Source organism: Strongylocentrotus purpuratus, unplaced genomic scaffold (genome assembly GCF_000002235.5).
Source record: "Strongylocentrotus purpuratus isolate Spur 01 unplaced genomic scaffold, Spur_5.0 spur5_scaffold_5, whole genome shotgun sequence".
Lineage (NCBI taxonomy): Eukaryota > Metazoa > Echinodermata > Echinoidea > Camarodonta > Strongylocentrotidae > Strongylocentrotus > Strongylocentrotus purpuratus.
The window spans coordinates 5,543,149-5,570,875 of record NW_022145611.1 but is presented as its reverse complement, the minus strand read 5'-3'; the positions used below and the strand labels follow the sequence as shown (position 1 = coordinate 5,570,875).

General features: G+C 37.7%; 1 protein-coding gene across 1 annotated transcript; it reads right to left on the bottom strand.

Annotated features, from left to right (window-relative positions):
* Positions 1-509: 509 nt before the first annotated feature.
* Positions 510-27,543, bottom strand: LOC591028 (cytochrome P450 2U1-like). Its single transcript, XM_030998493.1, has 6 exons — positions 27,335-27,543; positions 20,250-20,385; positions 3,439-3,709; positions 1,985-2,901; positions 1,171-1,417; positions 510-709 (listed from the first exon to the last, which is right to left on the bottom strand). The coding sequence occupies exons 1-6, from the start codon at positions 27,496-27,498 to the stop codon at positions 510-512; spliced, it is 1,935 nt and encodes a 644-aa protein (XP_030854353.1). The 5' UTR covers positions 27,499-27,543.
* Between the last annotated feature and the right edge of the window lie 184 nt (positions 27,544-27,727).

The following is a 27,727-nucleotide window of genomic DNA, read 5'->3' as shown; positions in this document are numbered from 1 at the left end:
TGTATTTCCCAGTTTGCATTAGCCGTCATAATGTTCTGGTTGTATATTCATATTCTTTTTATTTTACGACAAAATGGTGTACTCATCGCGTTATGTCATTTTTATATTTATAAAATGTTATCTAGACTGGTGAATTTGATCAATGAAGATAAAAATTTGTATTTTTGGAACAATACTTTTTAGCCATTTGTAATGTGGTCATTGTACGATGAAATAAAATATATAGGCATTTGTAAACAAGAAATCTAGATTATGAAGCTACTGTAAACTGCAGGATGTTTAGGACAAAATCATTTAAGTCCTTTTTTCAAGTACAACCAATGCTCACCAAAATATTGTAAATGACATCATTAATTTTCAAAGCGCATAACAGTGATTGTTTTAAGCCAAAAAGACAAAGTCAAAAAGACAAAGTCAAGAACTCTCAGACAAAATGAATAATGTAGCATTCAAATACTTCAATGGGATATTGATTTTTTTCCTTCTAATAAGATTAAGTCTGGCTGTCTTTACCGTTCCATTTTCGTAGCTTTTCTTGGTATTGCACATATTTTGAAGCGATAGGGGCTGTGCGTTATTCCGGGGCGGCCTTCGAGGCATGGTTGGCGTTCGTTTGGCGCGAAGCTGACGTCGTACTTGATGAAGATATGAGTGAATGCGAGAAAGAGCTCCATGCGGGCCAACTGCTCTCCAAGACACATGCGACGACCTGAAAAAATATATATATTTAGGCCAAAACAATTGCAAAGGAATCATTGATTGCTCTATATTTTTTCCAATGGGAAAAAAATTAAGAAAATAACTAATTTTATTCGAGTTCGGTTTGCGTTTCACGGGTGACATAGTATGGCAAATTATATTCATTGTTTTTCATGTCTACTTTTTAATGATAAATATGGGGATTAATGTGATAACGCTCATAATGAGGGTGATTACTGTGAGCTTATGGATCGTGTTATCCTAAAGTGGGATCGGCAGATACCCATGGGCATAGAATGGAGTATGTACATGTATCACCTCCCCCCCCCCCCCCCCAGGAACCAGAGACAAAAATAATTTGCATCTCTACACATGGACATATGGCTAGTAGGTATTTAGAAATATTTGAACGCACCACTGGGATGGGGTAAATTGTGCTTGGGACCAACACATCAACTGCGGCATCTTTACCTATTGAAAAGGGCATGAAGTGATCAAATCGCTTTGGATTGCCCTCCGAATCTAGGAACCTCTCCGTCCGGAACTCCCTGGGGCTTTCCCAGGCACTAGGGTCCATGTGACAAGCGTAGAGGTTGGACAAGACAGTGGTCCCTTGGGGGAGATGACATCCATTAGACATTGTGACGTCACGGGTGGTCACATGAGGAATCGCAATGGGGATGACGTTGCCGAGGCGAAGGATCTCCTGCAGACAAGCCTTTATCATAGAAGAAATAAGAAAAGATCCTTGTGTATATGCAATGATTTTAGAGTGGCTGTAGGAATTGTAGGAATTGCAAGAATATTTCCTTAATATAGGCAACTTTATTGCAGAGGATTGTCTTGAGTAGATCTGAAATTAGTACAATGTACTACCTGTAGGCTATACCCATCGTGACCTAGGGATCTTCAAAAGCATTTTGAGGCCGAATCGGCAGCGCTAACAAGCTGTTCTTTTAAAAAAAACCTTCTGAGATTTGATATAAGTAGAAACTTTATGATATTCATCATTTATCCTTATAATATTAGTTCTTTAATAAATTCAATTACTTTGACAACTTTGGTATGATCTCAGCGTCACTTCCTTTCTTGTAATATCAGAAATTAAAGCCCGTGAAACAAAATTGAATACGATAGGTTTGACAAAAACATAAAATTATTATGAATCTTGAGTCTTAAATTCATTTACTGCAGAATTTAAGAAAAAATCAACATGACATTAATCCCAGTGACTGTGCTTGTGGACACTTTTATGCAATGGTGCCCATGGTAGTACAGAACTTACCTGCGTGTATGGAAGATGATGTCGATCGCTCCAAACCGGCAGATGTTGGTCACCAACCATATCATCAAGTTCCTTTTGCACCCTAATCTGAATGTCTGGGTAGAGCACCATGAAGGCAATAGACCACATCACGCCTGCATGTGTTGTTTCGGCTCCTCCTATAAACATATCGGTCGCTACGTATGTCACATCTTCGCAGATGACTCGTCGACTGTACTCGTCAAGTGTCTCGAGGACATCATTCTCGTCGTCGTTGTCCATTTCTTTGCATGCCGTGCCGTTGCCACATGGTTGATGACAATGGGAATCTGCAGAAGATATGGAGTCATTTTTGTTGTCATTTGTAGTCTCGGCATTTCGATCAATATTTCTGCCTGGCATATCTGCAGAAGTCTTCTTTGATTTCATCTTTACAACATCACAGTTCTTCTTTGATTTGGTCTCATCTAAGCACACATCAATAAACCCACGGTCCTGCATCCTCCCTACTCCATCTTGCTTCTCTTCCACGAGATTCTTCACAAAACCAAAGATACCCTCGTATCCTTCTGCTACAGCCTTGTTTGCTTTCAGCGGCAAGTACCAAAGAATCGGGAAGAAATTCACAGCACTGGCACTTGAAAGGTAGCGGAAGAACTTGTCCGCCATTTTGAGTAGGTGCTGAAAGTCGAGGTCATCGTACGAGAAGCTCTTCCCGAAGCATAAAGAACAGATGATGTTGCATAGAGCCATATGTACTGTCTTGGAGACATCGATTGGATGTCCTTGACTAGACTCTAAGACAGAGAGGATGCGGTCAATGTCATGTGATATCTTGCCCTCCATGTCAAGGTCATAGGAGGTTAAACTTCGCGTGACCTTTGACCACGCCTTGCGATGGGCTTGCCACTTTTTGGTGGGTTGCTCGTTGGCTATACCTGTGTATTAAAGTGGAAAGATTACATGCATCTCTATATCCTAGTTTAGACAGTAATCGATATTATGTTTCCAGCTGCCTTTGGATAAATAGGTATCATCATTTTTTGCAAAGGATCAGCATGATTTTTTTAATTTGAAGGAAGAAAATAACATTTAAAAGAAAAAAGATAATAATACATCTAGCTCTTTCATGTTTTACTTCCCCTGTAATGGCATGAACAATTGTCATTAAACACTTATATATCCAAAATCAATGATATCTGAATCAAAATGTGGTCGCCCTTCCTTCATTTTCGATATGGCATATGCTTAGGCAAAAATGGGCATATTACACATTTTGAAAAAAATTAGTCCCAAACAGTATTGTGCTGTATCATCAGCGAACGTCAAATTGGTAATTATATGTGCTGTGTCCTATCGGATTCATCGATGATGTTTGTTTAAAAATGAGGGAGAGAGAGAAGTAGAATAATATAATGGTATATAAGAAGGAGCATGTGTTAGGCTGATGATAAAAATAACAAAGAATCCTTCACCTCTTCCTTGGTTAACCTTGTTCAGCATCCATACCGGTCGTCCATCAAAACTCGTCGCTTTCCCAACCAAACACTCCCTGATGACGTTAGCGCTATTCAGAACCACGACCGTCTGCGCGCCGATCTTGAGAGAGAAAACGTTGCCATAGCGACGGCCAAGGCTCATCAAGCTCTGATGGAGTCGTCGGCAGTCCAAGAATGGGAGGTATCCCAAGACCGGCACGCCGAGAGGACCCGCGGGGAAACGAGATCCTCTAGGAAAACAGGATTGTTAGAGCCGTATTAATTTTTCATGGGTTTTTTTTTTGGGGGGGGGGGGGGTGTCAGGGGCGGGTCATTGGCGATTATTAATTCACTCCAGTCATTATCAAAAAGCACTACATTTCACTACAGATGTCTGATAAATTAATCGAATACTTAGCTAAATAAATGATGACAAATTAAACACGAATATATGAATGGATTCAAGATAGAGCATATGTAAAATCCATAGATACATGTACTTGATGTATGTGTGTATTGGTAATGATAACGACTTTAGGGGAGCAATCGTATTTGGGAGGAGAAATGTATACTAGATGACAAGATATTTCGCTCTTTATAAAAATAATAATAATAATATTCATTTGTAAAGCGCAATAACTATGTGGATATATTCTATTGCGCTGCAAGAGCTTGTAAATGCTGTGCTATACATACTATTATGAACAAGTGAGTTTTCAGTTTTGATTTAAAATTATCTAGTGATGGGGTTTTCCTTATTTATAGTGGTAATTTATTCCATAATCTAGGGGCAGCACAGAGAAATGACCGGTCCCCGAGGGTTACTTTGGTTTTATATGGAGGTATTTGCAACATAAATGTGTCTTGTGTACTACGAAGGTTACGACCATGAGTTTGAGACTTGATATGCAACAATTGTGACAAACAACCCTGAAGTTAAACAGCAACCAGAGTTGTTCTTTTAGTGATTTACACCAAAAATGTTACATCATTATGAAAACAAGAAAATCCAAAGTGAATTCGACAAAATTAAAAAAAATTAAACAAAGATAGGCCTATATTATAAATGTTTTTAATACTCCTTTAAAAAAGCTGTTCATTAAGCATAATTTAAAAATTTGTGCGAGATTTTTATCTAAAAAGTTTGTCGTTTCATGACAGCATGAATAAAAAGATGAAAATAAAATAATTACCTTGTCTTGATGAAATATCCAACAGCTAATAGGCTGATCATGACCATCAAAATAAAAACTGAGGATAGATTGACAAATCCAACACAGATTGAATATAGATGTGACATATTTCGATCCGACTCATGTAAACGAAACTTTAAAAATGATGCGAGGTTTGATGAACCATGCGAAAGTATACCAGGAATTAATCTGCCGATGCCACTTCGCGAGTTTCTAGATGCAGAATGTTTAGGTAGTCACATAGAAATAAGTAACAAAAGCAGAACCTAGTTGAGAGATGATCACTATTCGCTGAACATCTTAGTCTAATTCATACAGGCAGCTATACAGCTCGTTTTTGCTGTTAAGGTCTGTGGAATATGATAATTCTGTTTATGCTTTACTGAAGTATACAGCTGTAAATAAAAAGCAGCAACAACAGAAAACAAACATGCGTGAGAAAAATTCTAGCTATGCTTTCATGGCCATTAATGGGGAATTGTTTTCAAGTTTTGATGTCCCAAGTGGGCCATATTTCTGAATTACTCTTGAACAGAATCCAGTGGCGTATTCATAAGTTTATAAACAGAGGGAGGACATTCTCCTTACGACAGGGCGAGGTAATTCCGTATACCGATTGCAAGTTTTATTGACGTATTAGGGTCTCAAAAGAGAGGGGAGGGGACTAGTACACCGAATCCAGCCAATGTTGGATTCGCGTCTGATGTTTTAAGGCCATTACTGATGAGCCTTGTTCAAATCCAGGGGCGAATCAAGGATTCTATAGGAGAACAAAAAAGGGGGAACAAAACGGTCTTCAGATTGATTTTAATCACTCATGAGTGAAATATGCATCAAATGAGTTGCATCCAATGAAAGAAGAGGATCTAAGCTTTACAAATATGAGTCATTTATTAATTATGATTGTGATTAAGTTATGATAAAACATCAATTATTCTCGGTTTTTTTTCTTTTCTTGTACGCATTGTATAATATATTAAACATGATATCATTTTGTCAACCTCGAATTCGTTCTGTTGTTGGCTGTCAAAAAAAGTGTTTTCCCCTCTGCAGAAAAATCCACCTTTTCTTTGAAATTTGTCATTCTGTATTATTCTACTCTTTCACCACATCTTTTAGTTTTCATATCGTATATTGAGATTCAGAAGATTTAAAATACGAAATTAACACCTTATATTATTGGCTCTCGGCTCTCTGTTCCATCTATTGACAATCAAGTTCTTTTATTAGCAGCAGGTAGGCCTAAATACATTGATCTATCACTGAGATGTAGGAAATTGTTGATTTATTAATATATCGTGATCCATTGCTGATTGAGATACAAAGAAATTAGATTCTTATAATTATGTTTGTAATAAAAAACAATGCATGAACAGAAATTGTCTTGAAATGCTACTGTGTTTTATTAAATGTACTTCAGGAGTATTCAAAACTAATATGTATGTATTGAATTGGAAGTTATCTTGAGAATAAAATTTATGCAGCATTATTTTGTGCATGCCACTGAAGCAGTCAGCTGAGATTTGAATCCATAACTTAATGTGTCACATCAAGCAGTTCCACCGCTGGACTTTTTAAGCATTTAATAATGAGGAACAGGGGTGGATCTAGGATTCAATCAAATTTGGAAGGGGCACATTCCAGATTCGAAACAAGAAAAACAATAAGAAAAAGAACATCAAAGAAAATTACCACATTTCTAGGTGGCTCTTGGTTCCAAGACATTTGGAGGGGGGGGGGGGCTAAGGAGCTAAGGCATATGAGACGCTATTTGTGCCCCACCCCTGCACACTAATCACGATGAAAAGAGAAGAAACAGATACAATAGGGACTTTTAGATTTGCACAACGACAGCGTGGATTGCTACGATCGACGTCCTTTTAATGCACTGCCTTGAATGGACGTCTAACGTATCAGTCCACACAAATCTAAAAGTCCCTAATGATACGAGAACTACGACGTATTGATAGATTGAAAGAAGGATGGAACGGAGAGAGAGATAGGTAAATGAAGAGATGAGATGATGAATAGAAAGGTTTAATTTATGACTACATGAAAGAAAGAATGCGAATGAGTTGGTTTGGGCATAAGAATGTTAAACTATAGTAGAGGGTGTAGAAGAAAGTATTATTCAATCGTGCTTTAGAACATTTAGAAAGAAGCTCCTGAATACGCCGGATCAATGAATGAATGAATAACTACACAATGATGAAACGCATGTGCTTTGACGAATTCCTGAATGAAATGGAGGTGACAGGTGTATCTTTTTCAGTCTCATTCTTACACAAATAACCTCTCATGAATATGCAAACTTTCAAATGGGTGATTTTTTTAATTAACTATACACAAAATATACAACTAAATACTATATAATCAAACATTTTCTAAGAATGCTTATCTGCGAAATTAAAAAGACATGAATCATTTACAGCACTTTGATTAAGAACAATGTCGTTTCACTTTCACTCCAGCAGTTAATGTGTAATAAAAGTGCCCCTACCCTGAGAAGGGAGGCATTTGAAGGCAGACTTGTATCATCGCCTTGCGTTTATATGCAAAATCTACCATAAATGACAACGGAGTTATTGGAAATTAATTGATCAGTAATGATGCAATGATCAAATCTAAAGAGTTTTGTTGCACATCAAGTATTATCAAAGAAAGTATCTTAAGGAGTTGCAGTTCAAAAGTAAAGTCTCCTCAATGATCATAGTCAAAAGAGCAACCTTCAAAATTCTAGTAGTAGCCATTCCTCCCAACCGCTAGACATGATTGAGAGTAATATAGTATTGGTAGCAGTTTTTTGTTGCAGGTATTAAAAGATATCACCCCTCTGATATTTGCATATCTTCAATAGAATAACAAAACGTATGACCTATGTGTTTGTTATGTTAATTAAAATATTCAAACATCTGCTGACGTATGTGCAAACCTTTCTGAGGGGTGATATTGTTTAATTAACTATACACAAAATATACAACTAAATACTATATAATCAAACATTTTCTAAGAATGCTTATCTGCGAAATTAAAAAGACATGAATCATTTACAGCACTTTGACTAGGACCGATGTCTTTTCACTTTCAGCAGTTAATGTGTAATGAAAGTGCCCCTACCCTGACAAGTAAGGCATTCGAAGGCAGACTTGTATCATCGACTTGTGTTTATATGCAAAATCTACTATGAATGACAACGGAGTTATAGGTATTTTACCATATTGGAAAAAAATTGATCAGTAATGATGTAATGATCAAATCTAAAGAGTGTTGTTGCACATCAAGTATTATCATAGAAAGTATCTTAAGGAGTTGCAGTTCAAAAGCAAAGTCTCCTCAATGATCATAATAACTAACTTTCTAAAAGAACAACCTTCAAAATTCTAGTAGTTGCCATTCCTCACACCTGCTAGACTTGTTTGAGAGTAATATAGTATTGATAGCAGTTTTTTGTTGCAGGTACTAAAAGATGTCACCCCTCTGATATTTGCATATCTTCATTAGAATAACAAAACGTATGACCTATGTGTTTGTTATTTTAATTAAAATATTCAAACATCTGCTGACGTATGTGCAAACGTTTCTGAGGGGTGATTTTTTTAAATTAACTACACACAAAGTTTTCAACTAAATACTATATAATCAAACATTTTCTAAGAATGTTTATCTGCGTAATTAAAAAGGCATGAATGATTTATAGCACTTTGACTAGGATCAATGTCGTTTCACTTTCAGCAGTTAATGTGTAAAGAAGTGCCCCTACCCTGACAAGTAAGGCATTCGAGTAAGGCTTGCGTTTATATGCAAAATCTACTATAAATAACAACGAAGTTATTGGTATTTTACCATATTGGAAGCAAATTTGATCAGTAATGACGCAATGATCAAGTCTAAAGAGTGTTGTTGCACATCAAGTATTATCATAGAAAGTATTACAAAAGAAAGTATCTTAAGGAGTTGCAGTTTCAAAAGTAAAGTCTTCTCAATGATCATAATAACTAACTTTCAAAAGAACAACCTTCAAAATTCTAGTAGTTGCCATTCCTCCCAACCGCTAGACTTGTTTGAGAGTAATATAGTATCGAGAGCAGTTTTTTGTTGCAGGTACTAAAAGAAATCACCCCTCTGATATTTGCATATCTTCATTAGAATAACAAAACATATGACCTATTTGTTTGTTATTTTCATTAAAATATTCAAACATCTGCTGACGTATGTGCAAACCTTTCTGAGGGGTGATATTGTTTAATTAACTATACACAAAATATACAACTAAATACTATATAATCAAATATTTTCAAAGAATGTTTATCTGCGAAATTAAAAAGACATAAATCATTTACAGCACTTTGACTAGGAACAATGTCTTTTCACTTTCAGCAGTTATAATGAAAGTGCCCCTACCCTGACAAGTAAGGCATTCGAAGGCAGACTTGAATCAACGCCTTGCGTTTATATGCAAAATCTACTATAAATGACAACGGAGTTATTGGTATTTTACCAAATTGGAAGTCTAAAAAGTGTTGTTGCACATCAAGTATTATCAAAGCAAGTATCTTAAGGAGTTGCAGTTCAAAAGCAAAGTCTCCTCAATGTTCATAATAACTAACTTTCTAAAAGATCAACCTTCAAAATTCTAGTAGTAGCCATTCCTCCCAACCGCTAGACTTGTTCGAAAGTAATATAGTATTGGTAGCAGTTTTTTGTTGCAGGTACTAAAAGATATCACCCCTCTGATATTTGCATATCTTCATTAGAATAACAAAACGTATGACCTACGTGTTTGTTATTTTAATTGAAATATTCAAACATCTGCAGACGTATGTGCAAACGTTTCTGAGGGGTGATTTTTTTAATTAACTACACACAAAATTTTCAACTAAATACTATATAATCAAACATTTTCTAAGAATGATTATCTGCGTAATTAAAAAGGCATGCATGATTTATAGCACTTTGACTAGGATCAATGTCTTTTAATTTTCAGCAGTTAATAATGAAAGTGTGGTCACCTTGTCTCCAGATCACCGACAGACAGGCAAACAGCTAATAGGGAAGGGCGATTCGTGCTGCCCGGAAATGATGAAAAAATTAATCCGAACCTATGTTTAATTTTGATAGATCCTGATCCTGTTTAAGATAAATCTTTTGTCTTTGATACATTTTACTTTCTGAGAGACTTTCTAACATTTACCATTAGGATAGTATAAACATTTCAAAGATACAGAATAGATTCTAAACCAAAAGTAGCTTGGAAAGAATTAACCTTCTCAAATCTCTGAAAAGCCATCCCACCCACCATCTAGCGAATTTTACTTGATTAATATTAGGATATAATTTTTGTTGCACAGTTAGTAAAACCTCTATCCCTAATTTGTAAATGCTGGCATATTCATCAGAATGAATTTGAATATCGTCTATCATTGGTCGTTGCTGCTCAGTATATTCATCATCATTGTTCTTTCTTGCTTATGATTGGACATGGCTAGAGGTACATGCAAATATCTGTGAATAAATGTGCATACCATTAGAAGAGGTGGCAAAATGTAGTAACTGGTAAACTTAAATGATATGTAAACCATATATAACCAAAAAATTGTAAACTGGTGGGAGGGTTGGTCTACAGCAATTACCCATATAGATAAAGATAATATTCTCTCAGATATTTTCAAACATTGAAGATGATTAAGATTGAAAACTCTTTGAAGAGACTTCTTGTTCAAAACTGATTAGATTTGATCATTGAATGTGACCTTCATAACTTGTTGATTCTCTTCCTCGGAAGATATTTTCTCTTGTTCATAAACATGAATTTGCATAGATGGAAACTCTAGTTCATATCTGACTTGTTGAGTATTACTTGATAGGCTACAGGATAGGGGCACTTCGCATTCACCTCATCTACTGAGTGCCAGAGAGTCACTCATTTGTACAATGTAAAAGCTCATAACTTTTTAGACGTGACTGCATTTTAATTAATTAAGGTAAACCTAATTTAATATAATATTTTGTTGTATATTGTGTGTAAAGTTACTAAAAAATCTCACCCCTCCAAAACGGTGGCATATAGACGAACATATATTTGCATGTTTTGGTCAGAATAATAATACCTTTCCACTAGCATGTATTTGTAATTTAACCAATCAACTACTACATTACAAGTTATGCAGATGAGGAAGCAATGAATATGCAAAGTTGTGCGAGAGGGGTCGGCCTTTTTAGTAACTGTAACAAAAAATTGCTATAAATTATATAATTAAAAAACAGAAGCACAATGAGATTTCTTTCTCTCTTTCTCTCTCATACACACTTTCAAACAATTCCAATTTTGATAGTAAGTAATGAAGAATAAACGAAGTAATCGAAAGCAGGAAAAGAGGCGACCCTTTTACAATTATTGTATGATAACCATCCCATGTCCGAATTGGATTTCTACAGACGTGTATCATCAAGGAGATATGAATATTTCCGTCTGGGGACCGACCTTTTACGTCAACCGTCCGAAGGACGTGACTCGGTTTTAAGCCGGGGTCGCCTGAGCAAGTTTGTAGGCGAAGACAGAGAACTGACTTAGTGCACGTGCTACTGGACCAACCAAGATGCATGCTCTAAAAATATACTTTAGATATCATTTTTGTTTCACAGGTAGTAAACGCTCCACTTTTCAAGCTTAAAGACATCCCACTCGCGAGACTTGTTTGAGAGTAATAGCATTGATAGCAGTTTTTTGTTGCAGGTACTAAAAGATATCACCCCTCTGATATTTGCATTTTTTCATTAGAATAACAAAACGTATGACCTATTTGTTTGTTATTTTAATTAAAATATTCAAACATCTGCTGACGTATGTGCAAACCTTTCTGAGGGGTGATTTTTCTTAATTAACTACACACAAAGTTTTCAACTAAATAACTATAATCAAACATTTTCTAAGAATGTTTATCTGCGAAATTAAAAAGACATGAATCATTTACAGCACTTTGACTAGGACCGATGTCTTTTCACTTTCAGCAGTTAATGTGTAATGAAAGTGCCTGTACCCTGACAAGTAAGGCATTCGAAGGCAGACTTGTATCGTCGCCTTGCGTTTATATGCAAAATCTACTATAAATGACAACGGAGTTATTGGTATTTTACCATATTGGAAGTCTAAAGAGTGTTGTTGCACATCAAGTATATCAAAGAAATTATCTTAAGGAGTTGCAGTTCAAAAGAAAAGTCTTCTCAATGATCATTATAACTAACTTTCAAAAGAACAACCTTCAAAATTCTAGTAGTAGCCATTCCTCCCACCCGCTAGACTTGTTTGAGAGTAATATAGCATTGATAGCAGTTTTTTGTTGCAGGTACTAAAAGATATCACCCCTCTGATATTTGCATATTTTCATTAGAATAACAAAACGTATGACCTATTTGTTTGTTATTTTAATTAAAATATTCAAACATCTGCTGACGTATGTGCAAACGTTTCTGAGGGGTGATTTTTTTAATTAACTACACACAAATTTTTCAACTAAATACTATATAATCAAACATTTTCTAAGAATGTTTATCTGCGTAATTAAAAAGGCATGAATGATTTATAGCACTTTGACTAGGATCAATGTCTTTTGACTTTCAGCAGTTAATGGGTAATGAAAGTGCGGTCACCTTGTCTCCAAATCACCGACAGAGAGACAAACAGCTAATAGCGAAGGGCGATTCGTGTTGCCCGGAAATGATGAAAAAAATAATCCGAACCTATGTTTAATTTTGATAGATCCTGATTAAGATAAATCTTTTGTCTTTTATACAATATACTTTCTCAGACATTTTCAAACATTTACCAATATGATAGTATAAACATTTCAAAGATACAGAATAGATTCTAAACCAAAAATAGTTTGGAAAGAATCAACCTTCTCAAATCTCTGTAAAGCCATCCCACCCACCAACTGGCTATTTGGACTAGATTATTATAGGATATCATTTTTGTTGCACAGTTAGTGAAACCTCTAACCCTGGTTTGTAAATGCTGGCATATTCATTAGAATGTATTTAAATATCGTCTGTCATTGGTCGTTGCTGTTCAGTATATCCATCATCATTGTTCTTTCTTGCTTATGATTGGACATGGCTAGAGGTACATGCAAATATCTGTGAATAAATGTGCATGCCATTAGAAGAGGTGGGAATATGTAGTAACTGGTAAACTTAAATGATATGTAAACCATATATAACCAAAAAATTGTAAACCGGTGGGAGGGTTGGTCTACAGCAATTACCCATATAGATAAAGATAATATTCTCTCAGATATTTTCAAACATTGAATTTAGGAAGTCGTTTTTAGAAAGTTAATTTTGATGATTGAAGATTGAAAACTCTTTGAGGAGACTTCTTGTTCAAGAGTACATTGTGTTCAAAACTGATTAGATTTGATCATTGAATGTGACCTTCATAACTTGTAGATCTCTTCCTCGGAAGATATTTTCTCTTGTTCATAAACATGTATTTGCATAGATGGAAACTCTAGTTCATATCTGACTTGTTGAGTATATTACTTGATTGATAGGCTACAGGATAGGGGCACTTCGCATTCACCTCATCTGATGAGTGCCGCAGAGAGTCACTCATTTGTACAATGTAAAAGTTCATAACTTTTTAGACGTGACTGCATTTTAATTAATTATGGTAAACCTAATTTAATATAATATTTTGTTGTATATTGTGTGTAAAGTTACTAAAAAATCCCACCCCTCCAAAACGGTGGCATATAGACGAACATATATTTGCATGTTTTGGTTAGAATAACAATACCTTTCCACTAGCATGTATTTGTAATTTAACCAATCATCTACTACATTACAAGTTATGCAGATGAGGAAGCAATGAATATGCAAAGTTGTGCGAGAGGGGTCGGCCTTTTTTAGTAACTGTAACAAAAAATTGCTATAAATTATTATAATGAAAAAACTGTAGCCCAATGAGATTTCTTTCTCTCTTTCTCTCTCATTCACACTTCCTTCTCTCTCCCTGTAGTTTATATTGTCTCACATATTTTCAAAAAATTCCAATTTTGATAGTAAGTCATGAAGAATAAACGAAGTAATCGAAAGCAGGAAAAAGAGGCACCCTTTTACAATCGTATGTTAACCATCCCATGTCCGAATTGGATTTCTACAGACGTGTATCATGAACGAGATATGATTATTTCCGTCTGGGGACCGACCTTTTACGTCAACCATCCGAAGGACGTGACTCGGATTCAAGCCGGGGTCGCCTGAGCAAGCTTGTAGGCGAAGACAGAGAACTGACTTAGTGCACGTACTACTGGACCAACCAATAATTAGATGCATGTTCTAAAAATATACTTTAGATATCATTTTTGTTTCACAGTTAGTAAAACGCTCCACTTTTCAAGCTTAAATACATCCATATTCATCAGAAGCTATTTGAATATGTTTTATGATTGATCGTCACGTGACTTCAGATACTCGCAAACGTATGCTAATGAATATGCATGCATGTTGTTTGAGTAGAAGAGATGGAATTTTCAACAAACTGTGCGACAAATGAGATATCTCATCTTCATAAACTTACATCCGGTTCGAAACTTACCATATTGGAAAGAAATTGATCAGCGGCAATGACGCAATGATCAAGTCTAAACAGAGTTGATGCACATCAAATATTATCATAGAAAGTATTACAAAAGAAAGTTTTTCAAGGAGTTGCAGTTCAAAAGAAAAGTCTCCTCAATGATCATAACTAACTTTCTAAAAGAACAACCTTCAAAATTCTAGTAGTTGACATTCCTCCCAACGGCGTGTGTATTGGGTTTTTACAGACGTGTATCCCGGCGTGTATCATCAATCAGATATGATTATTTACCGTCTGGGACGGACCTTTCAACGTCACCATCCGAAAGACGTGACTTAGTTTCGAAACTGCGTCCTCGCCTGAATAAGTTTGTTATTTCCACTGTTAACTGGATTACAGGCGCACGCCACAACGCCTAGACTTGTTTGAGAGTAATATAGTATTGAGAGCAGTTTTTTGTTGCAGGTACTAAAAGATATCACCCCTCTGATATTTGCATATTTTCATTTGAATAACAAAACGTATGACCGATTTGTTTGTTATTTTAATTAAAATATTCAAACATCTGCTGACGTATGTGCAAACGTTTCTGAGGGGTGATTTTTTTAATTAACTACACACAAAGTTTTCAACTAAATACTATATAATCAAACATTTTCTAAGAATGTTTATCTGCGTAATTAAAAAGGCATGAATGATTTATAGCACTTTGACTAGGATCAATGTCTTTTGACTTTCAGCAGTAATGAAAGTGCGGTCACCTCGTCTCCAAATCACCGACAGAGAGACAAACAGCTAATAGCGAAGGGCGATTCGGGTTGCCCGGAAATGATGAAAAAAATACTCCGAACCTATGTTTAATTTTGATAGATCCTGATATAGATAAATCTTTTGTCTTTTATACAATATACTTTCTCAGACATTTTCAAACATTTACTATTATGATAGTATAAACATTTCAAAGATACAGAATAGATTCTAGACCAAAAGTAGCTTATATTATAGCTTCTGATGAATATAGGATAGTATAAACATTTCAAAGATACAAAATAGTTTAGAAAGAATCAACCTTCTCAAATCTCTGTAAAGCCATCCCACCCACCAACTGGCTATTTTGACTAGATTATTATAGGATATCATTTTTGTTGCACAGTTAGTGAAACCTCTAACCCTGGTTTGTAAATGCTGCATATTCATCAAATTGTATTTGAATATCTTCTATCATTGGTCGTTGCTGTTCAGTATATCTATCATCATTGTTCTTTCTTGCTTATGATTGGACATGGCTAGAGGTACATGCAAATATCTGTGAATAAATCGTCGCTGTTTTCACGAAGTGACGGTGGTGAAAAAAAATTGCATTCACTTTGCGTTACGATTTTCCTCGCTACCGTCACTTCGTGAAAACAGGGACGAAATGTGCATGCCATTAGAAGAGGTGGCAAAATGTAGTAACTGGTAAACTTAAATGATATGTAAACCATATATAACCAAAAAATTGTAAACTGGTGGGAGGGTTGGTCTACAGCAATTACCCATATAGATAAAGATAATATTCTCTCAGATATTTTCAAACATTGAAGATGATTAAGATTGAAAACTCTTTGAAGAGACTTCTCGTTCAAAACTGATTAGATTTGATCATTGAATGTGACCTTCATAACTTGTTGATTCTCTTCCTCGGAAGATATTTTCTCTTGTTCATAAACATGTATTTGCATAGATGGAAACTCTAGTTCATGTCTGACTTGTTGAGTATTACTTGATAGGCTACAGGATAGGGGCACTTCGCATTCACCTCATCTACTGAGTGCCAGAGAGAGTCACTCATTATTTTGTACAATGTGCTTAAAAGCTCATAACTTTTTAGGCGTGACTGCATTTTAATTAATTGTGGTAAACCTAATTTAATATAATATTTTGTTGTATATTGTGTGTAAAGTTACTAAAAAATCTCACCCCTCCAAAACGGTGGCATATAGACGAACATATATTTGCATGTTTTGGTCAAAATAACAATACCTTTCCACTAGCATGTATTTGTAATTCAACCAATCATCTACTACATTACAAGTTATGCAGATGAGGAAGCAATGAATATGCAAAGTTGTGCGAGAGGGGTCTGCCTTTTTAGTAACTGTAACAAAAATTGCTATAAATTATGTAATTAAAAAACAGTAGCACAATGAGATTTCTTTCTCTCTTTCTCTCTCATACACACTTCTTCCTCTCTCCCTGTAGTTTATATTGTCTCAGATATGTTCAAACAATTTTGATAGTAAGTAATGAAGAATAAACGAAGTAATCGAACGCAGGAAAAAGAGGCGACCTTTTACAATTGTATGATAACCATGATCATCCCATGTCCGAATTGGACTTCTACAGACGTGTATCATCAACGAGATATGATTATTTCCGTCTGGGGACCGACCTTTAACGTCAACCATCCGAAGGACGTGACTCGGTTTTAAGCCGGGGTCGCCTGAGCAAGTTTGTAGGCGAAGCCAGAGAACGAACTAAGTGCACGTACTACTAGACCAACCAAGATGCATGTTCTAAAAATATACTTTAGATATTATTTTTGTTTCACAGTTAGTAAAACGCTCCACTTTTCAAGCTTAAAGACATCCATATTCATCAGAAGCTATTTGAATATGTTTTGTCATTGGTCGTCACGTGACTTCAGATACTCGCAAACGTATGCTAATGAATATGCATGCATGTTGTTTGAGTAGAAGAGATGGAATTTTCAACAAACTGTGCGACAAATGAGATATCTCATCTTCATAAACTTACATCCTCCTAGTCAATACCCGACATCTGACCCACTGGGTCAGCTCTAGCTCTGTCTACGCCTACACACTGGCTCAGGTGACCCCGGTTCGAAACTTACCATATTGGAAAGAAATTGATCAGCGGCAATGACGCAATGATCAAGTCTAAAGAGTGTTGTTGCACATCAAGTATTATCATAGAAAGTATTACAAAAGAAAGTTTCTTAAGGAGTTGCAGTTTCAAAAGAAAAGTCTCCTGACTATGTCCTCAATGATCATAACTAACTTTAAAAGAACAAATTTCAAAATTGTAGTAGTTGACATTCCTCCCACCGGCGTGTGTATTGGGTTTTTACAGACGTAAAAACGGGGGTGTATCAATCAGATATGAATATTTACGTCTGGGGACCGACCTTTAAACATTACAATCCGAAAGACGTGACTCAGTTTCGAACCTGCGTCCTCGCCTGAATCAGTTTGTAACTTCCACTGTTAGCTGGATTACAGGCGCACGCCACAATTAACACCTAGACTTGTTTTAGAGTAATATAGTATTGAGAGCAGTTTTTTGTTGCAGGTACTAAAAGATATCAACCCTCTGATATTTGAATATTTTCATTAGAATAACAAAACTTATGACCTTTTTGTTTGTTATTTTAATTAAAATATTCAAACATCTGCTGACGTATGTGCAAACGTTTCTGAGGGGTGATATTTGTTTAGCACGTGTAACAAGATGATCAATATTTACAGGGGATTTATGCTTTACATATAAGGAGACAGAGAGGGAAACAGAAGTTTTGGGGAAAATAATGGTGACACAATGAAGAACAAAATATTTCTCTGATAAGATGGCTTCACTTTCAAAAATAATTTATTATACATAATTTCAATCTTATTTACAAAATATTTACAAGCACTCTTAATAATGTGACATCTGTTACACTGATAAGAATAGCACATACATGAAAGGTTTATTGTAGCCTTCTTCCTATATATGCCGTAGTAAACTGCCAGGGTTTTATTTTTTATGACGTAAATCATAAATTCAAGAAAACAATGTACTTTATTATAGACATGTTCAATCTCATTAAAGGTAATACAAAGTTTTGGGAAATTTTGAAAATTGGCTGGATAGTGATTCTTTACAATTTTGATATATTTCGACTCCCATGTGGATGTTTTATTAGCACTAGAAAATTTAGCCCCAAGTACACTTCTGCTTTAAAACAAAATTGAATACCAAAATTTACCGGTGCTCCAGGTAAGTTTTTGTGATAAATTTCAAAAAGCGCCTATGGCCTTACAATAGTAGCTGCGACCATGAAAATCTCAGAATATGTAGTTGTGATATATAATTTCCAAATGGGAATAGCCAATCGGTCAATTATAGTCCAGAAACATTGTTTTATAGTTAAATTAATATCTTGACCTTGAGAGGGAGCTATACAACATAAAGAGTTAATTATTTACAATTTCATCACTTTAGACTCGATTTCAACCGCGACAACGATCACTGAATATTGTAGGATCGCATATGCTTCCAATATGTTCATTCGAATCAAATACCAATACCAAAACTTTTGTATTACCTTTAACAGAATATTCACAAGCTCTCTTTAAATTGTTTAAGTTAGAGTGAGATTTGTTTTACTGTTAAAGTAGCACACATATAAAAGATTAATTATAGCCTTCTTCCCATATGCCCTTTCAAATTGCCAGGTGATTTTTTAATGACATAAAGCGTAATATGCTTTATATTGTTGGATTCTATTAAAGGGATCCGGTAACTTTGTCTCAGATTCCGAAATAAAATTCTGGATTTAGCTCATGATGCAATGATAATTATAAACCTTTAGGTCAGTCAGGAACCCCATGACTTTTACAAGCCGATCGCCTGTCTGATTATCAAGATATTTACGATTGGAATTACATATTTTGAAAAATATTCATTATATATATTATTTATTATATATTAATTATATTCATTATAATTCGCCTGACGGTAAAACCGGTCACTCAAAGATTTTTACTTTTTGAGGCACTTCTTGATCATTTTGAAGCGCAATTTTTTTTAGGGCTTCAATATTACACCATATCACAGACACTGATAACACGTAAGGCTGTGTATCTCAGATTTAACATTGTTAAAGGATCCCTTTAAGACAATGTGCTATGTCATTTGTAACTAAACCCACAGTTGGAATCAAATTCAGTTGTACTAAGCAAAAATTACATGCTAAGCCATGGTAATATTGCGTGAAACTACACCACAATATCTTTTCCTTGATGTAGCAAACTACAACAAGTACTAGAACAGGGGAGTGTTTCACAAAGACTAAGATCGACTTTAAGTCGGATTTACTGTAACTATGGCAGGCCATTCATGCCACTGGTTGCTCTCACTATTGGTCTCCCAATTATAATTTAAAAATAATATTTCTTCCTTCAATAATGAACTCGAAAAATGTAAATTCTTTAGATTTGCAAGAAATTGCAACCACGATTGGTACTTCCCTTGAGAAACCAATGCCAGTGAGTGATGAGAGAAAATGGTGGCATGAACAGCCTGCCATAGTTAAGTCAGACTTAAAGTCAATCTTAGTCTTTGAGAAACACCCCTATGGTGTGACACAAGGAAAGCCCTGGAAAAACATAAGATACAGATCCTTTCAGAAGGGTATTTAATGACGCATACATGTCATTAAGAAAATTGAATTTGTATTTGTACATCCTCAAATCAATACCATACCCTTGCACTAGTTTGGCCAGGAGGGACTAGACCTCCCTGCATGATCACCGACAGGTGGCTATCTCATCAAATCAGCTCTAATTAACATAAGAAAAAGGGTACCATATGGGGGAACTAACGGTCACCGCTTAGGCATTGTTTGCTATATAGAGGGCGCAAGTAGCTATAAGTAGTGCAGTGGGGCTTTAAAGCAATTGCACTATGCCAATTGGGAGATAGAGAACTATGCTAATACACTATTTCTTCTTTTTACCACAGAAATAACAGAAGTGACCTTTCTTGGTTAATTCTTTTTCCATTGCTGCAGCTGCAGTATACCATCTTTACGGCAATAAGGTTTCTAACAAACAACTTGGGGTAGCGGTGGATCCATTTTTGAAATTCAAATATTGTTTTTTGTTTGTCGACAGTCACAACGGAAACAATATTAATTTTACTTGAAATAAAAATGTATAGCTCAAGATGTTATTCATATATTGTCATATCCGTTGCCATCGCTACCTAAATCTCACAGTGATTATCTCAGTCTTGCTCATTCTTCGTTCCTCTGCAAGAGGTTTCTTGGTCCAGTCAAAGTGTGAATACTCCATGATGGATCGCTGCACCGCCCTCTCTGCTACAGCATCCTCAGGTGTCCCCCGGGGAGGGCTGGAGAAGGGAGAGAGAGAGAGAGAGTGGGAGGATGAGAATGGGAGAGCAAGAACATTTTCAATTGGGACATCAATAAGGAATTTGGAGAGAGAGCAAGAGCAAAAGGGGGGAGGAGACAGATGGAAAATGATAGAGAGAGCAAGAGAGAGAGGGGGGTGATGAGAATGACAGATAGAGAGAGAGAGAGTGGGAGGATGATAATGGGAGAGCAAGAACTTTTTTCAATTGGGACATCAATAAGGAATTATGGAGAGAGGGAGAAGGGGGGGGGCAGGGGCGTCGCCAAAGGGGGGTGTGGGGGGGTGCGACACCCCCACCTGTCAGGATATTGTCGGTAAAATTGCGCTGCCGTCGGGAAAAGAGAAAAGGGGGAGGGAAAAAAAGAGAGGGAAAAAAAGAGAGGGGAAGGGAAAGAAAAGAAAAAAAGAAAAGGGAAAGAAAAGAAAGAAAGGAAAAGAAAGGAAAGAAAGGAAAAGAAAGGAAAGAAAAGAGAAGAAAGAAAGAGAAAAAAGAAAAAGAGGGGGAGAGGAAAGAAAGGAAAAGAAAGAAAAGAAAGAAAAGGAAAAAAGAAGAAAAAAGAGTGAAAGGGAAACAAAAGAAACGGGGGATGAAAGAGAGGAGAGAGAGGGGAGGTAAGAGTCTGAGAGAGGAGGAGTGGGAGTAAAAGAGAAAAGGGGGTTGTTGGGTGGAGTCGTCTCGTCGAGGGAGCAAGAAAGACACGGGTAAATATGTTGCTGTGTCGGGTCAGCTGTGTCGGTATTCTTGCTCGATCCTCATCAATGCATAAGTTTGAAGTGAAAGGGAAACAAAAGAAACGGGGGATGAAAGAGAGGAGAGAGAGTGGAGGTAAGAGTCTGAGAGAGGAGGAGTGGGAGTAAAAGAGAAAAGGGGGTTGTTGGGTGGAGTCGTCTTGTCGAGGGAGCAAGAAAGACACGGGTAAATATGTTGCTGTGTCGGGTCAGCTGTGTCGGTATTCTTGCTCGATCCTCATCAATGCATAAGTTTGAAGTCGGTGAGATGTATATTGTCGGTCGGCCGACAAGTTTTTTTCCCTACGAACTGCGACTTCTTATCCGCTGTGACGACTTCGAGAGTGACTACAACTACAATACTTGTATTTTCTCGAAGTTTCACTTTCCTATAATATCAGCTAAAGAAATCAGAGGTTTAAAATTTTCGGGGAAACTAAATTCAAACAAGGTTAAAGAGTCAACAACGGTACGACGAATCATTTTTCCTTTCTTTATATTGTGATGAAACGCCAAAAAGAGGAAAGAAGGGAAAACTTCATTTAGACGAATCGAGAACGGTACAACGAATCGTGTTCTTTCTCTAATAATTTAAGGAAACGTCAAAGCTTCCGCGCTTCGCGCGAAAGTGGGAAACTGAATTCAGACAAATAGGGCTTACTAAAAGTCGAAAACGTTACAACGAATCGTGTTCTTTCTCTAATAATTTAAGGAAACGTCAAAGCTTTCGTGCTTCGCGCGAGAGGGGGAAACTGAATTCAGATGAATAGGGCTTAATAATAAGATTCGAAAACGGTATGAGGAATCGTCTTCCTTTCTCTATATTGTGATGAAACCCCGGAAGGGGAAAACTTCATTTAGACGAGTCGAGAACAGTACGACGAATCGTCTTCTTTCTCTAATAATTTAAGGAAACGTCAAAGCTTCTGCGCTTCGCGCGAGAGGGGGAAACTGAATTCAGACAAAATTAATAGGGCTCATTTAGAGTCAAAAACGGTACAACGAATCGTGTTCTTTCTCTAATAATTTGAGGAAACATCAAAGCTTTCGCGCTTCGCGCGAGAGGGGTAAACTGAATTCAGATGAATAGGGCTTACTAAAAGTCGAAAACGTTACAACGAATCGTCTTCTTTCTCTAATAATTTAAGGAAACGTCAAAGCTTCCGCGCTTCGCGCGAAAGTGGGAAACTGAATTCAGATGAATAGGGCTTAATAATAATAAGATTCGAAAACGGTATGAGGAATCGTCTTCCTTTCTCTATATTGTGATGAAACCCCGGAAGGGGAAAACTTCATTTAGACGAGTCGAGAACAGTACGACGAATCGTCTTCTTTCTCTAATAATTTAAGGAAACGTCAAAGCTTCCGCGCTTCGCGCGAGAGGGGGAAACTGAATTCAGACAAAATTAATAGGGCTTATTTAGAGTCGAAAACGGTACAACGAATCGTGTTCTTTCTCTAATAATTTAAGGAAACGTCAGAGCTTCCGCGCTTCGCGCGAGAGGGGGAAACTGAATTCAGACAAAATTAATGGGGTTTATTAAAAGTCGAAAACTGTACAACGAATCGTGTTCTTTCTCTAATGATATGAGGAAACGTAAAAGCTTGGGGGAAACTGAATTCAGATGAATAGGGCTTATTAAGAGTCGAAAACGATACAACGAATCGTCTTCTTTCTCTAATAATTTAATAAAACCAAAACTTCCGCCTTTCGCGCGGGTGGGGGAAGCTTCATTCAGATTAGGATTAAGAGTCGAGAACAGTACACCGAATCGTCTGCTTTTTCTCATAATGTAAGGAAAAGTCCAAGCTTCCGCGCTTCGCGCGAGAGGGGGAAACTGAATTCAGACAAAATTAATAGGGCTTATTTAAAGTCGAAAACGGTACAACAAATCGTGTTCTTTCTCTAATGATATGAGGAAACGTCAAAGCTTTCGCGCTTCGCACGAGAGGGGGAAACTGAATTCAGATGAGTAGGGCTTATTAAGAGTCGAAAACGGTACGACTAATTGTCTTCTTTCTCTAATAATTTAATGAAACGTCAAAACTTCCGCGCTCCACGCGGGAGGGGGAAGCTTCATTCAGATTAGGATTAAGAGTCGAGAACAGTACACCGAATCGTCTGCTTTTTCTCATAATTTAATGAAACGTCAAAGCTTCCGCGCTTTGCGCGGGGGGGAATACTGAATTCAGAAAAGGATAAACAGTTGAGAATGGTACAGCAAATCGTCTTCTTTTTTATAATAATTTAATGAAACGTCAAAGCTTTCGCGCTTCGCGCGGGAGGGGGGGGGGGAAACTTCTTTCAGCCTAGGATTACCAGTCGAAAACGGTACAATAAAATTAATCGTCTTCTTTTCCTAATAATTTAAGGAAACGTCTAAGCTTTCGCGCTTCGCGCGGGAGGCTCATCACCCACACCCCCTTATGAGCGCGCTTTTAAGTGATTCTCTTGCTCACTACCGCAGTGGCGGATCCAGGGGGGCCGAAACGGCCGCGGCCCCCCCCCCCTATTGGCGGCGCAAAAAAAGGCCGAAAAAAAGAGGAAGAAAAGAAGAGAAAAAAAAAGGAGAAGAGGAGAAGAAAAAAAGGAGAAAAGAAAAGAAAGGAGAAGGGAAAAGAAAAAGGAAGAGAAGAGAAAAGAGAAAAGAAAAGATAAAGAAGAAAGCCCAACCCCCCCCCCCCCCCCTCCCCCTCCCTCCCACTCCGGGGTCGGAGGGACCGAATATGTGTTCCCAAAATTTCCGATAAAGAGTTACTTTTCACGCAACAAGGTCCGGCCCGTAATACACAAAAATCCGGCCCGTACTGACTTACACCGGAGACAGAGGGGTGCTTTCAAAGAGAGCTAGGAACATACATGTGCGTACCCTATAGTAAGTGGGTGGGGGGGGATTCGGTGAGAAAGGGGGAAAGACAAGGAAATGGCGCTATTAAAGTGACAGTAACGACGAATAAGGGAGAACTGTAATCGGGAGATTTGGGGTCATTCCAGAAGGTTTGGCAAACGTTATTGAATAGAGGGGGCCGGGCCGGCCGCATAAAATCTCGAGCCGCGGATTCAAAGTTAAACGTGAAAAAAAAGCCCCCTGCGCTACAAAGGTCATCACTCTTTAGTGAGAAATTTGAAAAGGGCACAATATTTTGGATGTCTTTTAAATAGAAGCTATATACTCAACAGTCAAATTTTAAATTAACGGTTGGGCCGCTTCATTACTCTTATTTTGCCCTTCATTTGGATTCAGCTCATACCAACTCGCTCGTGTTTGTATTTGAACTCATGTTGGTAGTAATCATGGACAGGGGCGGCAATCCTGGGCCCGATAGGGAGACACGTCCCCCAGGAAATTTAGAAATATAGCTAGAAAGAAATATAGCGGAATTTTCTAGAATGCATAATTTCAACATTGCAAAATCTTGCTTGGTTGCTACGCCCCGGCCCTCGCCCGATAACACAAAACTATGATATGACGCTCCCGGCCGTAATTTATCCATGGTTAGTGTAATAGATCTTTTCTCCCTTTCATTTCTACTAACCTAATTGTGTGCTATCACAATCATGATTGTTTCATTTTCCCTTTAAAGCAGGCGCGTAGCCAGGGGCGGTAGGGGCAGGAAGAGGACATAGGACGAAAAAGGAGCAGACAAAGAAAAAAAAAATTCTGACAAGTCGAGTACGGTACAACGAATCGTCTTCTTTAGGCTCTAATAATTTAATGTAATGTCAAAGCTTCCGCGCTTCGCTCGGGAGGGGGGCAACTGAAATCAGACAAGGAATGGTAAAACGAATCGTCTTCTTTGTCTAATAAGTTAATAAAACGTCAGAAGTTTACGCGCTACGCGCGGGCGGGGAAAAACTGAATTCAGCCAAGGATTTATAGAGTCGAGAATGGAACAACGAATCATCTTCTTTCTCTAATAATTCAATGAAACGTCAAAGCTTCCGCGCTTCGCGAGGGAGGGGAAAAACTGAATTCAAACAAGGATTAAGAGACGAGAATGGTACAACGATTAGTCGTCTTCCTCTAATAATGTAATGAACCGTCAAAGCTTACGCGCTACGCGCGGGCGGGGAAAAACTGAATTCAGACAAGGATTAAGAGTCGAGAATGGTACAAAGAATCGTCTCCTTTCCCCTTATAATTTAATGAAACGACAAAGCTTCCGCGCTTCGCGCGGGAGGGGGGGGGGGGGGAACTCAATTCAGACAAGGATTAAGAGTTACGAATCGTCTTCTTTCTCTAATAATTTAACGAAACGTCAAAGCTTCCGCGCTTCGCGCGGGAGGGGGGAGGGGCACTCAATTCAGACAAGGATAAAGAGTCGAGGATGGTACAAAGAATCGTCTTCTTTCTCTAATAATTTAATGAAACGTCAAAGCTTCCGCGGTTCGCGCGGAAGGGGGGGGGAACTCAATTCAGAGAAGGATTAAGAGTCGAAAATGGAACAACGAATCATCTTTCTCTAATAATTTCATTAAACTATGAAAGGCCAAAGTTTCCGTGCTTCGCGCGGGAGGCGGGGGGCTGAATTCCGTCAAGTAATAAGAGTCGAGAATGGTACTACAAATCTTCTTCTTTCTCTAATAATTAATGAAACGTCAAAGCTTCCGCGCTTCGCGCGGGAGGGGGAAAACTGCATTCAAACAAGAATTAAGAGACGAGAATGGTACAACGATTCGTCTTCTTCCTCTAATAATTTAATAAACCGTCAAAGCTTACGCGCTACGCGCGGGCGGGGGAAATTTGAATTCAGACAAGGATAAAATGTCGAGATTAGTACAAAGAATCGTCTCCTTTCCCTTATAATTTAATGAAACGCCAAAGCTTCCGCGCTTCGCGCGGGAGGGGGGGGGGGAACTTAATTCAGAGAAGGATTAAGGGTCGAAAATGGAACAACGAATCATCGTTCTCTAATAACTTCATTAGACTATGAAAAGCCTAAGTTTCCGTGCTTCGCGCGGGAAGGGGGGGGGGGCTGAATTCAGCCAAGTAATAAGACAGAGTCGAGAATGGTACAACAAATTTTCTTCTTTCTCTAATAATTAATGAAAGGCCAAAGCTTTGAAAAGCCAAAGCTTCCGCGCTTCGCGCGGGCGGGAGGAAACTGAATTCAGACAAGGATTAAGAGTCGAGAATGGTACAACAAATCGTCTTCCTTCTCTAGTAACAATTAATGAAGGGTCAAAGCTTACGCGCTTCACGCGTAATGGAGGGGGGGGGGGGACAGCGAGCTGCCCGAATATGAGTTTTTGATATCTTTTCTCGTTTATTTTGGTGATAAATAACATTTTCACAAATTATTGTTGCTCGCTCGCTTCGCTCACTATTTCGAATTGTGAAACCAGAAAATTACTTTCCGGGCAAGAGGCTATAGCCCCCCCCCCCCCCCCCGATGAAAATGTCAAAAATTCTACCGGTATCGTGCTTCTAATATGACCTTGTCAGTATTGGTATTGGTATTGGTATTGGTTGAGCTGAAAAAATGGTCTGCGCAATTTTCAAATTTCCGGCCCCCCCTATTGGAAAATCCTGGATCCGCGCCTGCTACCGCCCCTCCCTAAAATAAGATCCTAGCTCCGCGCCTGCATTAAAATATATAGCTATGATGCTGACTAAATTTAAGAAATAATTCGTATATTAATGTCGTCGAGGAAAATGACCATTTTGCGCATATGCAAGTACTATAGATAGTCCATAGGAAAAACAATTTAGCCTTCGGCCCCAGGTTTATAGGGTTGACTTTGTAGATATTGGAAATTTAATTTTGTTGGTAATTGGTGGCTACTTTTGTCGGTAATCGTTGGCCTCTACACCCCCCCCCCCCCCACTGAAAAACGTCTAGCGACGCCCCTGGGGGGGGGGGGGGGAGAGCAAGAGCGAAGGACATAATGAAAGACTATAGACATATTGACTGACAGTCTCTGTTATAAGCTACTGAAATCCTTGTTTCTGATTGGTTAACAACAGATTTGTCAATGATTTTTGTCATTTGTCATTGAAAAAGGCTTTGTGTAACAGATCCCTGTGCCCTGTTTCATAAAACTTGTTATCAATGACCAATACTAAATTTCTGCGGCAAATTTGTGCTCTCAGCCAATCAAATGCCACAATTTTAGTAGCTCATAACAGTTATTGTAATCTGATAATTAGTTTAATGAAACTGGACCGGTGGACCCTGCTTAATTTGATATTTACCTGAGGAAATGGTTAGCCACCTCCCCATCGGAAACGGTGCTTGAGGAGAAGGAGTGTCTGGACTCGCTGACTACTCCCTGGTCCTTGGCCCTCTGGGCGGGGCACTGACACCGGCGTCCAAACGCGATGGTCTCTAAGAGGGAATGGCGGTCTTGCTGATACATCTTGGCCGCTTCCTCCCTCTCTGATTTTAATATCTCTAACGTTGAGAAAACGTGAAAATAACACAAATGTCAGAATTTTGTATACTGCAGAAAAAGAGTTGTCAATAAAAGTTGGTATTTTAATAATAATTTTGTTTAAATGTTATGGTAGGAATACAGGGTAAATGAATGTGTAAACTTGTAAACTTAATAGAGATGTTGCATGCTATTGCTTCTTCTTCTTATCCTC

What these genes read in the sequence shown, in the direction of transcription:
- LOC591028 (XM_030998493.1), bottom strand. Translation starts at nt 27,498, where the DNA reads ATGTATCAGCAAGACCGCCATTCCCTCTTAGAGACCATCGCGTTTGGA. An exon ending in GCAAGACTGAGATAATCACT is followed by an intron (nt 3,710 to 20,249) that starts GTGAGATTTAGG and finishes ATACGGCTCTAA; the next exon opens with CAATCCTGTTTTCCTAGAGG. An exon ending in CAAGGTTAACCAAGGAAGAG is followed by an intron (nt 2,902 to 3,438) that starts GTGAAGGATTCT and finishes TTTAATACACAG; the next exon opens with GTATAGCCAACGAGCAACCC.